Below are 13022 nucleotides of genomic sequence, written 5' to 3'. Positions count from 1 at the left end.
TGACCGCTACTCTTAAGTAGAAGTAATACAGTAGATGGTTAGCTCGAGAATATATACATAATTTCTACATAATTTTGTACTGTAATATCTGGTGTATGAGTTTTTAATCCAACATTTCCCAGAAGGGATTGTGAAAATACAAAAAGAATTATAGGCAAAGCTTCGGTAGACACTTTAATCAAGAGGCATCCTTTACATGACAGACATACATGTATGTATCCTTCATAGTAGTAGACATTAGGCTTTTATTTTGAAAGAATTGTATGGTTTGAGCTTTGGCATTTATTTCCATCATTTTATTTGCCCTTTCCAAGTTAGTGATTAAGGCCTTCCATCTGCAGACTATAGGACCGTGGACAGATTAATAAGACTGTTTGTCAAATATTTTCACTCAACTGAAGGACTTGTTATCTATCTATCCCATTGTCAATACACACACACAATCCTGCCTTTAACTAAATGCCTCATAATACTAAACAAGAAATGATCGTGACACCCAATAGCCTTGTTCTTGACGAAGACCCACCCCGTGGCTCCCCCGCCCAACAGAGAGGGGTGGGAGTTGAGCTACTCTAAAGGATGCTTGCTCTGCAACTCTTCTGATGAGGCCTCTAACAATGCAGAATAGCTTCCTTGTTTACTTCCTACGGGCTCTACATAGTTGGGATGGCAGAGGGGTTTACATTCATGTCAAGTTGAAACCCAACTGGGATGCTGGCCGCTTAAAATCACCAGCAGTAGAAAAAATACAAATGTTCCCTGCAAAGCATCTCAACCCCAAAGATGTACTTGTAAAAGTTTATTCCACACAACAAAAAGACTTTTTTCCAGGAACTGGAATATTAAACTAAAAAGGCATTGGTAATATAAAATGTCATTATTGAAATTGGTTGGATTGGAAAATACATTAACAAACCTTAGAACATTCAAAGCATACCAATGTAATTAGCTTGTGTGTGGCGAATCTATTTACAATATGCAAATTCCAAGTTCTATATAAACTGTACAACAATCCATCCACAGGGTGTTAAGGAGGGTTAGCAGTTCGGGTGAGTGGTGCAACGTCCGTGGGCTGCGAATTTACATTGGAATGGGACCGTGGTGATACTGAACTGTGAAGACATTGGCAACATCAGTGGAGGGAACGCATCGAAAGACAAACCAAAGAACTGACATTTTCTCATAATCAAAAGTTTTTTTTGTCAATTAAAAAGGCAAGACAAAAAAGCAACGCTAGACAAGAAACACAACCAAAATATTCTTTGGAATCCATGGTGGTTTGTGTGGGCTCACACAGTCATTCATCTTGGTGGTTTCACTCTAGAGACCCCTAGGCCTTCTTCATTTTGCTGAGTAGGGAGCTGCCGTTCTCATTTTGAGAAAAGTCGCTTTTGTTGCTAATGGCATGGCCATTGCTGGTGCCATTCTCACTGTGCTTGCCATTGGCATGGGCGTGGCCACCGTTTAGGCTGCGCTTTAAGTCTTGCTTGGGCAACCGCTTGCCCTTAACGTATGCCTGGATCCAGAAGTTGGAGAAGAGGACAAAGAAGAAGGTGCCGTACACCCAGATGAGGTGAATGACCATGGGGAACTGGTAGTCGCATGTGTCCATGAAGTAGTACTGTGTAGCGTGGAGGGAGACCAGCACAAACTGGACCTGTGGCACCGCAAAACAAAATACACAACCATCGATGACATGAAGTCCACGAAAGAAGGAAAAAAGGTAAACAAATTTAAAAAAAAAAGTAAAATAAAAACATTGTTTAGAGTTTGCGCTGAACATACCAGCTGAATGGCGGTCATGTACTTCTTCCACCACAGGAACTTCTGGAAGCGGGGACCGGCAGCGGAAAGGCCGTAGTAGAAGTACATGACAATGTGGACGGAGCAGTTGATCATGGCGTGGAAGGAGCCCATTCCACCTGGAAGGGTGAGACAACAACAAAAGGTTACCACTATCCCAACCCATGCCCCACCCACCCCCCCCCCCTCCCCCCCCCCCCCCCCCCCCGCCCCCCCGCCATGCCCCGATTCAATACATGGAGTGTGCATGAACAGCCATCCTACCTGGGGCGTAGGCCACTCCCCACCACCAGGTCCAGGGCATGAACGAGTGGTGGAAGATGTGAAGGAACGTGATCTGACCGTCTTTCTTCCTCAGCACAAAGAATATCTGAGTGACACAAAGAGGGTTGAAGAGGGTTGAGATTGGAATTGGGAGTTCCTCGACAAAAAAAGGCCTGGCCCTAATTTCATGCCGTGACACCATTGAAACACCTGGTCTGACTCACCGTGTCCATGAGTTCAATGATTTTGGAGAACCAGAAGAGCCAGGCCACCCTCACCATCTGGTAAACAGAGAGGACACACTTTAGTACGTCTGAACCACACAACCTAATGTTGCTGCAGAACCTTTTCTGTAGGGGAGGGACGGAGGATGTGGGGCATACCCTTGTTGCTTCAGGACTGTCTGAGGTGTCAATGGGATCACATCGCCAGGTGTACGTGCTCAGCCAGCCGGACATCAGGAACTAGAACGGAAACCCTTTGAGTCACTCCATTTAGCGTCACTCAAGAATGTGTGCATTCCAATACGGAATGTTCGGTGACGGCAAGGACAAAACACACAGCACGCACCCTGTCATTAACCCCGAGCATAGACTAATCTAAATGCATAGAGTTTGCCATATTATTATTATTATTTTCATTGAGGAAGTGAGGGAGGATTCCTCGCCCTTATCCAAAAGTATTTTACAATTAGTATGGATTAGTATTAGCAGCTTGATTTTCTTGCCCAATTAAGACGTTTTAAAATCCTGGGATACTGACCTCGTAGACGATAAATATTGACAGCGCCACAAGGGCAAAGTTGTAAGTGATCATGGCTTCCTTCAGCTGCAGGGGCTTGCGGTTGGCCATGATGCGAGGTCCGAGGTACAGTACAAAGAACAGGTAGCACAGCAGGATGGCAGACATCGCCACTGGACTCTGCATCAGCGGATACATTGTCATGCGTGGATCTGAAAAAGGAACAATAAATGATCCGATAAGATTTTGAAAAGATTTTCAAGGCAAGTCAATTTATAAAGCACCATCCAAACAACGTCCATGGTGATTAACAGAGGAAGACATCACAAGTAAAGACATTAAAAAGTGGATCTACCCACCGATTCCACTCAGGAGGTAGTCATAGATATCCATAGCGTGGGAGCCCATCTCCTGCAGTATCTTAGTGTTCTGCTGTTGGCAGGCAATAACCTGTGGCAGATGAGAGTGTGGATTTTATTCCTTGTTTCAGACAAAACAAAAAAACCCAAGCAGGAAAACATTTCTGTAACGCCGTCCGTTATCAGGGTCAGAGGGACACACTTGCCAATGGTGATAGGCTAAGTCCATAATATAATACCAAAAAAATAATGTATGCCAAAGTTCACTGGTCACATTTCAATTTGCAATTCAAATGAGAACAGCGTGATTACATTAGTCCCAAAGTATTCAACAAGAGACGATCACTCCAGAGGAAAAGGGGGTTACGTCATACATTTGAGGGAACAAGATTTTTTTTTTTTTAAACGTTCACAGCAGGAAACACAATTTTGACCACTGATCAGCAACCAATGAATGACTGAGTTTTTCAGCTCATCAGCTGATTGCCCAAAATGTAATTAAGGGTACAAATTAACCGAGGGCAGGAAAACTCATGCCCAGGCAACAAAGGTTTCTTACAAAATACCAGGACACCCAGTGCAGCTCATCTGATATGGCCTGACTCGGGAGGGGTGTTGCTCACTCGCCCACAGGGCTGATCCTACAAGGACACACAGCCTTCCCAAAGCAGATGCACTTTAGAAACAATTCATGGAGCATGGGAAACGCCTGATTTACACCAAAACAAACACTTTTTATGTCTGCACAGATTCTGAAATGACCTTGGAAAGGGGACAAACTAACTTTTGCATAGCGTGTGGAGCCAGACAACTACTTATCTTTCGGAATGCTCACAGAAGCAGTATCAGTTTAACTGGGCAAACTGGGCCAACAGCACATCACATAGGAGATCAGACTTGAAGCCAAACAATTCCACCACTACGTACAGAACAACATTAACCTGCCACAAATCAAAAGCACGCATACTGTCAAGTGATGTTTAACTTTGGTTTGCAGAACACAAACCTTGAGGGTGGGTTTCACGACACAAATCCAGGGAGACTGATACTCAACATGCCTTGGAATGACCAGACGTGTCATGCAAATTCCTACTAATTGATAAGAGCACATTTTTTGTTTTAACCATATCTCAGGCAGTTGTCATCACAGGAGATACCTCGTTAAAAAAAATTCCAGGGCCCACCTTCCACAGCTATGTTTTAAATCCAGACACGTACAGAGGCACCTTTGACACCATTACTTCCCATCCACTGGGCTAAAGGTCATGGATATTGTGCAGACCTCTTTTGCCTCAGCAGCAGCACTCATCAATATAGTACATTGGCATGGTGGAGCTGGAGAGAAGACCGCCCTTTATCCACAACCCGGTCGAAACAGAAGACTCCTACACCTTACGGTTACACCTTACATTTCAAAATGAGCACCCTTGTGTCTGTGGTGGTGCCGACACACATCGAGGTGCAGACTCTAAAAAGAACGTCCATCTTGTTCTGGTTGTACTTTCAAAGTCACTCAATCTCGTTTGAAATCAGTGATTAACTGTATATTTATTTTTAATCAGTTTAAATATTTGATCTTCAAATGGTATATTCCAGCCTTGAGTCAGCCAAGGAACGTTCTAGATTCATCATATTACCGATGATTAAAATCTGCCTACTTTACTTCCTCAAAGGCTTATTGTTATATTTTTACACAGCCTGTAACACTGTTGCCTGTAACTCCTTTACACCTCGGTTGTTACAAGACCTTTTGTAAGTCTTCAAATCGTCACACATATTGCCACCCATGGCTTTCGAAGATTTGTGCCATTTTAGACAGCTCCATTCTACAGTGAGAGAATGTGGAAGTCAGAGGGTGAGTCTTGGGACCAGAGAGAATCCATCCCAACGACAATCTCCCAATGCATGAATGAATATGGTGGGGTCGTTTAGATCCAGTGTACGGACAGGACCGTAGGAATGGACGGAACACTGTCCCCTCACAGTTCACTGCACAATCCCCCATCTTGTAACCCAAGAACTACCATTCTGTATCTGCAGTTAAGGTCAGTTACAATTGTCCCCATTGTCTGTCATCTTGCCCAGTCTACTAACAGGTTTATATCTGGTCACCAGACTAAAACTGGCCAACAGGCAGTTTCCTACAAAGTGGTAAAACATTCCCTAATGATAGTCAATAGAAACAGACACATTTTCCCCAGACATTGAACGATATTCAGTTCCACGACAAAGACTGTAGCACAACAGCGTTCAATGTACTTCAATGGACAAACATTAATCTAAATAACACAACCACCACATCAGAATTTTATAGTAAGGGCACTTAACCTATCTCACCTAGAATGCTAGAAGCATGTTGATTTGTGCTTTGCTCCAAAGGTTCATGGTATCAAGTGAAATGTAAACAATCTGAGCTGGGCCAACACCTTGCGTACACCCCTATCCATTGAACTATGGGCTACCATGACAACCACAGGGGGTGGCTGCTTTGACTTCTACTACAACCACAAGGCTGGGTACGGCTAGAAGGGCGGGGGAGGTCGTTTGTCATAGGCAGCATTGTCAATGAATCATGGGGACAGAAGAAACGGGATGTAGGAGTTAATAATGAACGAAGATTAAAAGGCAGAGAGACGACAGACCCCGTAATAAATTAATAAATTGATAACCAACAGGATGCAGCCGTTATCGAACACATAGTGAAGCATCTGTTCCCTACAGTTTTTCAAACTGTTCCTTAAAACAGTGACAGCAATTGTAAATGCTTTGCACTTGTTTCTATGAAGATCTGTACTGTACCGACAACAGTATATATTTTTTCTCTTGCTTCTGACAAATGTACTTAAGTCGCTTTGGATAAAAGCATCCGCTAAATGCCCTCAATCTAAATGTAAATGTAACAGTCCTCACAAACACTACCGCTTCCTGTGGAGCAGAACAGACACAGAGAACAGAGAAGTTGAAAACCACCCAACCTGTGCCGGCAAATCCACAGAGTCACATCCAACCCAAAAAAACAAGTGCCAGCGGGCCACTCAAGTTAGGTTAGTTGTATTGAGGAAAATTACGTCAACCCCCCCTTTGGGGATTAGTACACCAAAACAAGCGTACCTTGGTGGGAGTGTGAAGTCTTCCAGGCAAGGTCTCCCAGGTGGCGGAGTCTACCCAGCAGGACAGGGAAGTGCAAAACAAAGCTGCAGCTGAAGAAGACCAGAGCAGCAGCAGCAGCAGCGGACACAGACAGCAGCCAACACAGAAGGGCAGAGAGAGAGAGAAAGAGAGAGAGAGAAAGAGAGTGAGAAGGGAAAAAAGTGATCAAGTGTGACTGGTACTGCACTCCTCAGATTCTCCGCCCTCCCTGACTCACACGGCGGATGAATAACTAGCTCACAGAGAGGGAGAGAGAGAGAGAGTGAGAGAGCGAGAGCGTACAATGGCAATGGGTGGAGCAACAGAACGAGAGAGCCATGACAGCAATGTCCCAGATTTAAAAGCCTTAACAAAAAATATGGAAGGTGGAGAACACACAGACACACACACACCTATAAAGAAAGACCTAAGGAACCTCAACATGAGCCGGCATGTGGGTTTCAGCGTGGGGCAGGCTGATAATATTATTCACACACACGCTGCCGGGATACGGTTACCATGAAGGGGCCATTGTTACAACACTAGCGGCTAGCTGCCACGCCAACACCCAGAAAGCAAAGACAACATTTGTTTACAAAGTACAATCGACTCAATATCCCAAGTATTTCCATGTTTCAAAAGTGTTAATTTCCTTGTGGTTGGCAGGGCGGGGGTAGATTTGTACTCCTCACAGAATTGTTGAGATATTGCGGCTAAGTGTTTCCCATCCCTCTGTTTTTGAGGCAAATGCAAGCATAGAGAAGGACTAAAGTGCACTTAAATTCAGCTGAATATACACGAGAAGTTGCAATAGAGTTTGTGGACTGCATGACAAATATACTCTTCTTTTATTAAGAATAATGTGATTTATGTCAACAAAAACTTCAGAGTAGTAGCAACGAACTAAGGACAGTTGACACCCGGTGCTTATTCCCTATCTACGACTATCCCCTATCTACGACTATCCCCGTTGACTTTTATTGGTTAAGTTAACTTGAGCATGCATGCCCCCCGCTAGGCCTTAGATAATCAGTCAGATGGCTGTTGTGTTCCTTTTTGTTGTGTTCCAGTACAGAAAGTCCCATGTAATGCGTACTGCCAGTAGTAACTACATTAAGCATTATATGGGACTTTCTGTATGGCAGATGAACCATAATAGACACTGTTTCTATGCAGAACTACAGCAGCTTTTCTAGAACTGGAACAACTCACTTCCCCTTGCACAGACACATCCAACATGAGACACTATTACCTAATTTTCTTAACCACACGCAACACGTGAACCAGTTGCACTCATTTAAATGTTAAAGTAGCCTACTGTTGAACAGAGGCTACTCCAAGGATTTATTCAAAGCATGTATTCAAAGTCCTTTGCTGTAAATTACTGGAAACTTCAAACAATGGGTTTCCTACAAACTTCCCTTTCATCTTCTGTGCCTAAGAAGCAAAGAAGATGGGTGAAACAAAAAGGAACACAACGGCCATCTGACTGATTATCTAAGGCCTAGGGGGCATGCGTGCTCAAGTTAACTTAACCAATAAGTCAACGGGGATAGTCGTAGATAGGGAATAAGCACCAGGTGTCAACTGTCCTTAGTTTGTTGCTATACTAAGATCGACAGCTGAAACGGCTGGTTCCACGAGCAACTCATAACTCTCAGGAGGGGAGATGAGAGCATATGATAATGTGCCCTCATCGCCCCCACACTCCTCAAGGACACCCAACAAGGCCGGCGAGGGCATGCATGGTTGTTTATATTGCTAGCCAACGGTCTTTTGTCGTCATAGATTAGGAAATCACACCTCAGCGATTTGTCCTCCACACATTGTCAAAACAGACATATGATGTGGTCATGCCAAATACAATGGTTAGGTCAACTGCCGTTGAGGAGTGCCAGAATGTAAAAATATATTGAGGAATGATAAGTGGTACTTGGAACAGAGAGTTCACATCTTAGAATGTGAACATTGAGATATTTTAGCCGAGTGCCCAATTGACAGGTGTAGTGAGGACGATACACATTTCTCAACAGGATTTAGAACTGGGCCTCAGGGATACTGCACATGCCTGCTTCAAACGAATGTTGCATAGCTAATGTATTAACACCATTAACTTTGTGTTGGGCCTTCCCAGTGCATACACAGGTGAACCGTGCAAACCCAGTCAACCGCTCGGAGAGAGCGGCAGCACACACCGTATCCTCAATGAAAACGGGCCAAGGAAATCAATGTCAGCCACAAGTCCACGACAGGACAGAGGAATACAAGCGTCCAAAACTATCGAGCCACATTCCGATCACACAAGCTCCGTGGCTCACCAGATAAAGAGTTATTCATTTTGTGGATCTGTTAGCCTGGGGCGGCAACATGCGACACGTAGGACGTCTGCTCTCGGTCACTTCAGACAAAAGAAGGCTCATGGTTGATCTGAAAGGCGACGCCTAATGGAAACCCAAGATATACAAAGGCTACCAGGTAACGTCAAAGTACATTTGTTACAGAGAAAGAGTAAACCGAACTCAAACTTCAGTGACCACTTCTGTAGCCAAGAGCACAAATAATGATAGATTCATGTTTGAAAATGTGCTACTAGATATTACACATCTGTATACAACTCCACTGTAATACTACCCGAAAAACAACCGGTTAAACACTGAAACTACAGGCAAACATTTACCAAGATTTACCAATGGAGGACAAACTTACAGTTTGTCCTCCATTGGAATGTTGATGCATCCCCCGCCCCCCCCCCTCCCCGCACGCCCCTCCCCCTACACCTGTAGGCTTTAATGACAGTAGGGGGAGGATGGGGTGAGGGGTGTTTCAATGGCTACCTGCCATTGTTCACACAAAGCAACCAACATAGAAGCCTGTGGAACGTCCCTTTAATCGAAGCCTGTGCACCTTTTCAGCAATGCGACTAATTGCTGCTTGTGAGGAGTGTTTGTGAAACGGCCGACTCGCTCCAGCTGTTGGAAGAGTGCACAGCACGTCACACAAGTGACTCGGATCCTCTTGCAAGGTGGATCTGGAACAAAGGTCGGAACTCTGGAAGGACTTGCCCACAAATCGCATGACATGTCGTGATGCCAGGACAAGCCACTTTGTGGTATGAAAAGAATGATACAAACACGTAACAGGGAGTGATTGAATGCATTTCAGCCCACGCAAGCGTTTAGTGCTAGTCACGTGCACCGTGTAGCGGTACCTGATGTTTTTTGGTTTTTTTAGAACTGCAAGGTAGCGGAGCAACGCCTTGTTTCCTGTTTCAGAACGGAGGTGTTCTACAGAGTGAAAGTCAGGAAGAGGCTTTCTGAATGGTATTTTAATAAGTGTGTTTAAGGACTGTGTCGAGTACTACTGGTCGGGTTTGTGTTCGGCAATTACACGCTTACAGATGTGGCCCTCCAGCCACATGAGTGTTTGAAACAAATACGCAGTGACAGAAGGAGAACCGCCCATTTCAACCAGATTTGAGTTAGTCTGCCGCCTCCCTCATCTCTGACGCCTCTTGCCCACTGTACACGTCCGTCGACGGATGGGGGCTTTTGGGCTTTGTTTGGATGACAGATCCGTCGCTGCCTGAAAAGTTAAACTTTTCTCAACTTTTGGACACAAGAGATGGAGCCGACTTGACGGACAGACCCACAATGCATTTCGGGAGCGTCCCATGCAAAGTCAATGAGATCCGTCGACGGACGTGTACAGTGAGCAAGGGGTGTTAGGCCCCATTATGAGGCCCCTTATCGCGATAAGAATATAGACCAAGACCAAGCCCCTTATAAAGATATAATAGAGCGGAGTTAAATCAAAAGGGTTGTGCTTTCTTGCCAATCCTTTCAGGGTACTTGCCCAACTTTAGTCATTTATAGTTACATCATTAGGAACTTTTTGGGACATCTGTCATTTGATTCTGTGTGAGCGACGCCTGCACAATATATTTTCCATGTGTAAAGACTCACAACCTCTAACATAACCGGAGACTGGCTTTGTTTGATTCAGATTATATGTTCTTCATCCTTCTTAATATGAGACATAAGCCATTACATTACCATTATATGAACATACATCCAAACAGTTATGGACAGATAATCACAAATGGTCGCACCAGCGACAGGGTTCAGCTGGACCAGCAGGCCTGTATCCAGATCGGTCAAAGAGCATTTAGAAAAGTGTGGCCTTCTAGGTGGAAAACTCTCCTTAGCACTGCGCTTGTACTTTCAGCCAGAGCCTGGGGTCTGGAGCGTCCCCCAGAGTCAAACTAACAACCTAAGTTTTTAGGTTGTCTATATATAGGAGTGTAGTTTTTGTTGTTTATATAAACGTTTAAATAATTCAATCAATTTCTCCAGCCCTCGCTGCCATATCCAATATGCAATAGGAAAGTGGAAAAGTCAAACACTCCACATTAAATTGACATTCAAGTTCAAATAAACGCCGTCTTCATGATGACACACATCTAAATAACCCCCAAAGGAATTACAGTGAAGAGACTCGAGTCGGTGGGAACGGCGCAGGGCCAATGATTGAGGCGTAACGACGGCGCTGAGGGAGTCTGCGTCATTATGAATTATTCCTGACCTTGACAGGTTTCTGATGTGACGGCGTTCCACGACAGTCTCAACACGCAAACATATTTGCGCACCATCGAAAGGCAGATATAATGCAGTCACTCAGTCACTTTAACGGGGCCTACATTCTAGTTGAACGTGCACGTGTTTCTCCGAATAGCCGTTTAACCAGCTTCACCAGACGTTATTATTTAAATAATAATCAGTCGAGAGGTGGGCTAGGGTAGGACACTCCTGAGTCGTTTCCATTTAAAACATGACGTGGTGAAGTTGTAGTGTTTCAAAGTTCACTCCCAAAAATTAAAGCACATCCAGGCCAATGTTGTCTGCAACACAGGTGTTCAAGGTGGAAAGTAGGCGAGGAAGAGAGAGAGAGAGAGAGAGAGAGAGAGAGAGAGAGAGAGAGAGAGAGAGAGAGAGAGAGAGAGAGAGAGAGAGAGAGAGAGAGAGAGAGAAAGAAAGAGAGAGGGGGGGTGCAGAAGGTAAAGAGAGGTTGGATACAAGCGCAATGGTTCAAGAGATTCAAAGTCATGTCTCCAAAAGCAGGCTCCACGAGCGTCAGAATCGCCCTTTGCCATACTGAATTATGCAGATTCTGCGCCTCTGGAGCGATTCAGGCCCATGGAAGCGTGCCTGCGCCTAACGTTAAGCCAATCAAACAACCCGAATCTACGAATGAATGGGACAGCCAACAACACATGGGCACACTCTTTATAAAACGACAATATAACGGCTTCATCAAGCAGATATCAGGGGCCGCTAGTTGGTGGCTTCCGGGAAGTATTAAACAGTTTACCGCGGCAGAAACACGACGAAACACATCATAATTCACGCAACAAGTAGGCCTCGTTAATAGATTTAATACTCACTTGAAACTTAAAGAAGGAGGCGAAATAAATAAGTAAGTTCACGCGTCTTCTGGGAGTAGCTTGGTTTTCGACCCGCTTCCTCGTCGCGGCGATAAAAAAGGATCTTGTTCTTTGTGGCCCAGCCCTAAGCCACTGATGGAGCTGCTAAAGGTGGAGTCATGCACGCACCTACTCTGCTCTGAGCGCCTGATACGGAAGTGCTAACCTGCCGTTATACACGCCACCATCCTAGGTTGAAGCCTATAAGGGGTTTCTTTCTTGGGGTTTTCTTTTTCCTGTCTATCTATTACTGCTTTCTTTCTTATCAAACCACTAATAATCTTACTTTACTTTAAATGAAATCGGCCATTTCAGATTCAGATTCACACTCAATTGTGAAGATATCCATGCAATTGTTGTTATTAACTGTAATTAACTGGAGGAAAAGTAAAACTTAGTCCTCAGCTTTGTCACATGAGTTTAATTACTTTATTATGGCAGAGAGCATGGTACAACATGATCCTGCCCGTTTTCAGCGCTTCACCGTCTCAACACGTCGGTTTTCCGTACACCTGCAGGGGCACGCGGCTAGCTACCCTGGAGATCATCCTGATAATGACGTGACAGTGATTCCTTGAGAAACCATGTCCTGTAACCGAAAAGAGACACACACGCACGCACACACACACACACACACACACACACACACACACACACACACACACACACACACACACACACACACACACACACACACACACACACACACACACACACACACACACACACACACACAGAGAGAGAGAGCAAGGCATAGACACAACCAGATAGATGGTTATACTATCATTGGTTATACCTATCATTTCTTGTTATTATATTTCAACATAATTGCACAAAATTGAAAAGATAATAGGTAAGATGCATGGAAAGTTAACCCCTACAACACCTTGCTGTATTTACATGGAGGTTCTCGTGCATGGTTATCATTTCCCTAATGACCCTCAATGTTTACTTTATTACTTTATTATAAAGATGATGCAAATGCTGTTGCCATGGGAACCTAGCCACAGCAGGATTACACCAGCAGTTCTCCACCCAGCTTTAGCGTTTACAACTAAAAGGTTCGCTAGGTGAGTGAGGCCCATGGAGTACGGCCCGTGTTGAAGTCCTCTCGGTATTAGACCTAGTGCGTACCTCAGAGCTATGAGCTCCAGTTGGAAATGATTTTGTCAAGTGGTGTGACTTTTGTGAGTGCTGTGACATTTCTCCCTGGGCAGGTTTCCAAGACCAGAGATCAAAGAGTTCAT

General features: G+C 44.5%; 1 protein-coding gene across 3 annotated transcripts; it reads right to left on the bottom strand.

The window, feature by feature from the left end:
- Positions 1-167: 167 nt before the first annotated feature.
- elovl1b (ELOVL fatty acid elongase 1b) lies at positions 168-11844 on the bottom strand. Of its 3 annotated transcripts, XM_084472432.1 has the most exons (9): positions 11737-11836; positions 6279-6367; positions 3168-3258; positions 2830-3020; positions 2451-2531; positions 2292-2348; positions 2068-2173; positions 1786-1922; positions 168-1657 (listed from the first exon to the last, which is right to left on the bottom strand). In XM_084472432.1, exons 3-9 carry the CDS (start codon positions 3214-3216, stop codon positions 1331-1333), a joined length of 948 nt encoding a protein of 315 aa, XP_084328558.1. In that variant the 5' UTR covers positions 3217-3258; positions 6279-6367; positions 11737-11836; the 3' UTR covers positions 168-1330. The 3 variants fall into 3 exon arrangements, with proteins under 3 accessions (XP_084328558.1, XP_084328556.1, XP_084328557.1); XM_084472430.1 differs by lacking the exon at positions 6279-6367 and having other exon boundaries at positions 11737-11844; XM_084472431.1 differs by lacking the exon at positions 11737-11836 and having other exon boundaries at positions 6279-6507.
- Between the last annotated feature and the right edge of the window lie 1178 nt (positions 11845-13022).

This window comes from Micromesistius poutassou (assembly GCF_964030765.1).
Source record: "Micromesistius poutassou genome assembly, chromosome: 9".
Taxonomy (NCBI): Eukaryota; Metazoa; Chordata; class Actinopteri; order Gadiformes; family Gadidae; genus Micromesistius; species Micromesistius poutassou.
The sequence above is the reverse complement of the archived record's forward strand: the minus strand, read 5'-3'. Positions and strand labels throughout refer to the sequence as shown.

Bases quoted from the DNA above. Each gene is read 5' to 3' on its own strand.
- elovl1b (XM_084472430.1), bottom strand. From the start codon at position 3,216: ATGGGCTCCCACGCTATGGATATCTATGACTACCTCCTGAGTGGAATC. The intron at 2,174-2,291 runs GTGAGTCAGACC...TGTGTCACTCAG, and splicing joins TCATTGAACTCATGGACACG to ATATTCTTTGTGCTGAGGAA. The intron at 1,658-1,785 runs GTATGTTCAGCG...GCGGTGCCACAG, and splicing joins ACATGACCGCCATTCAGCTG to GTCCAGTTTGTGCTGGTCTC.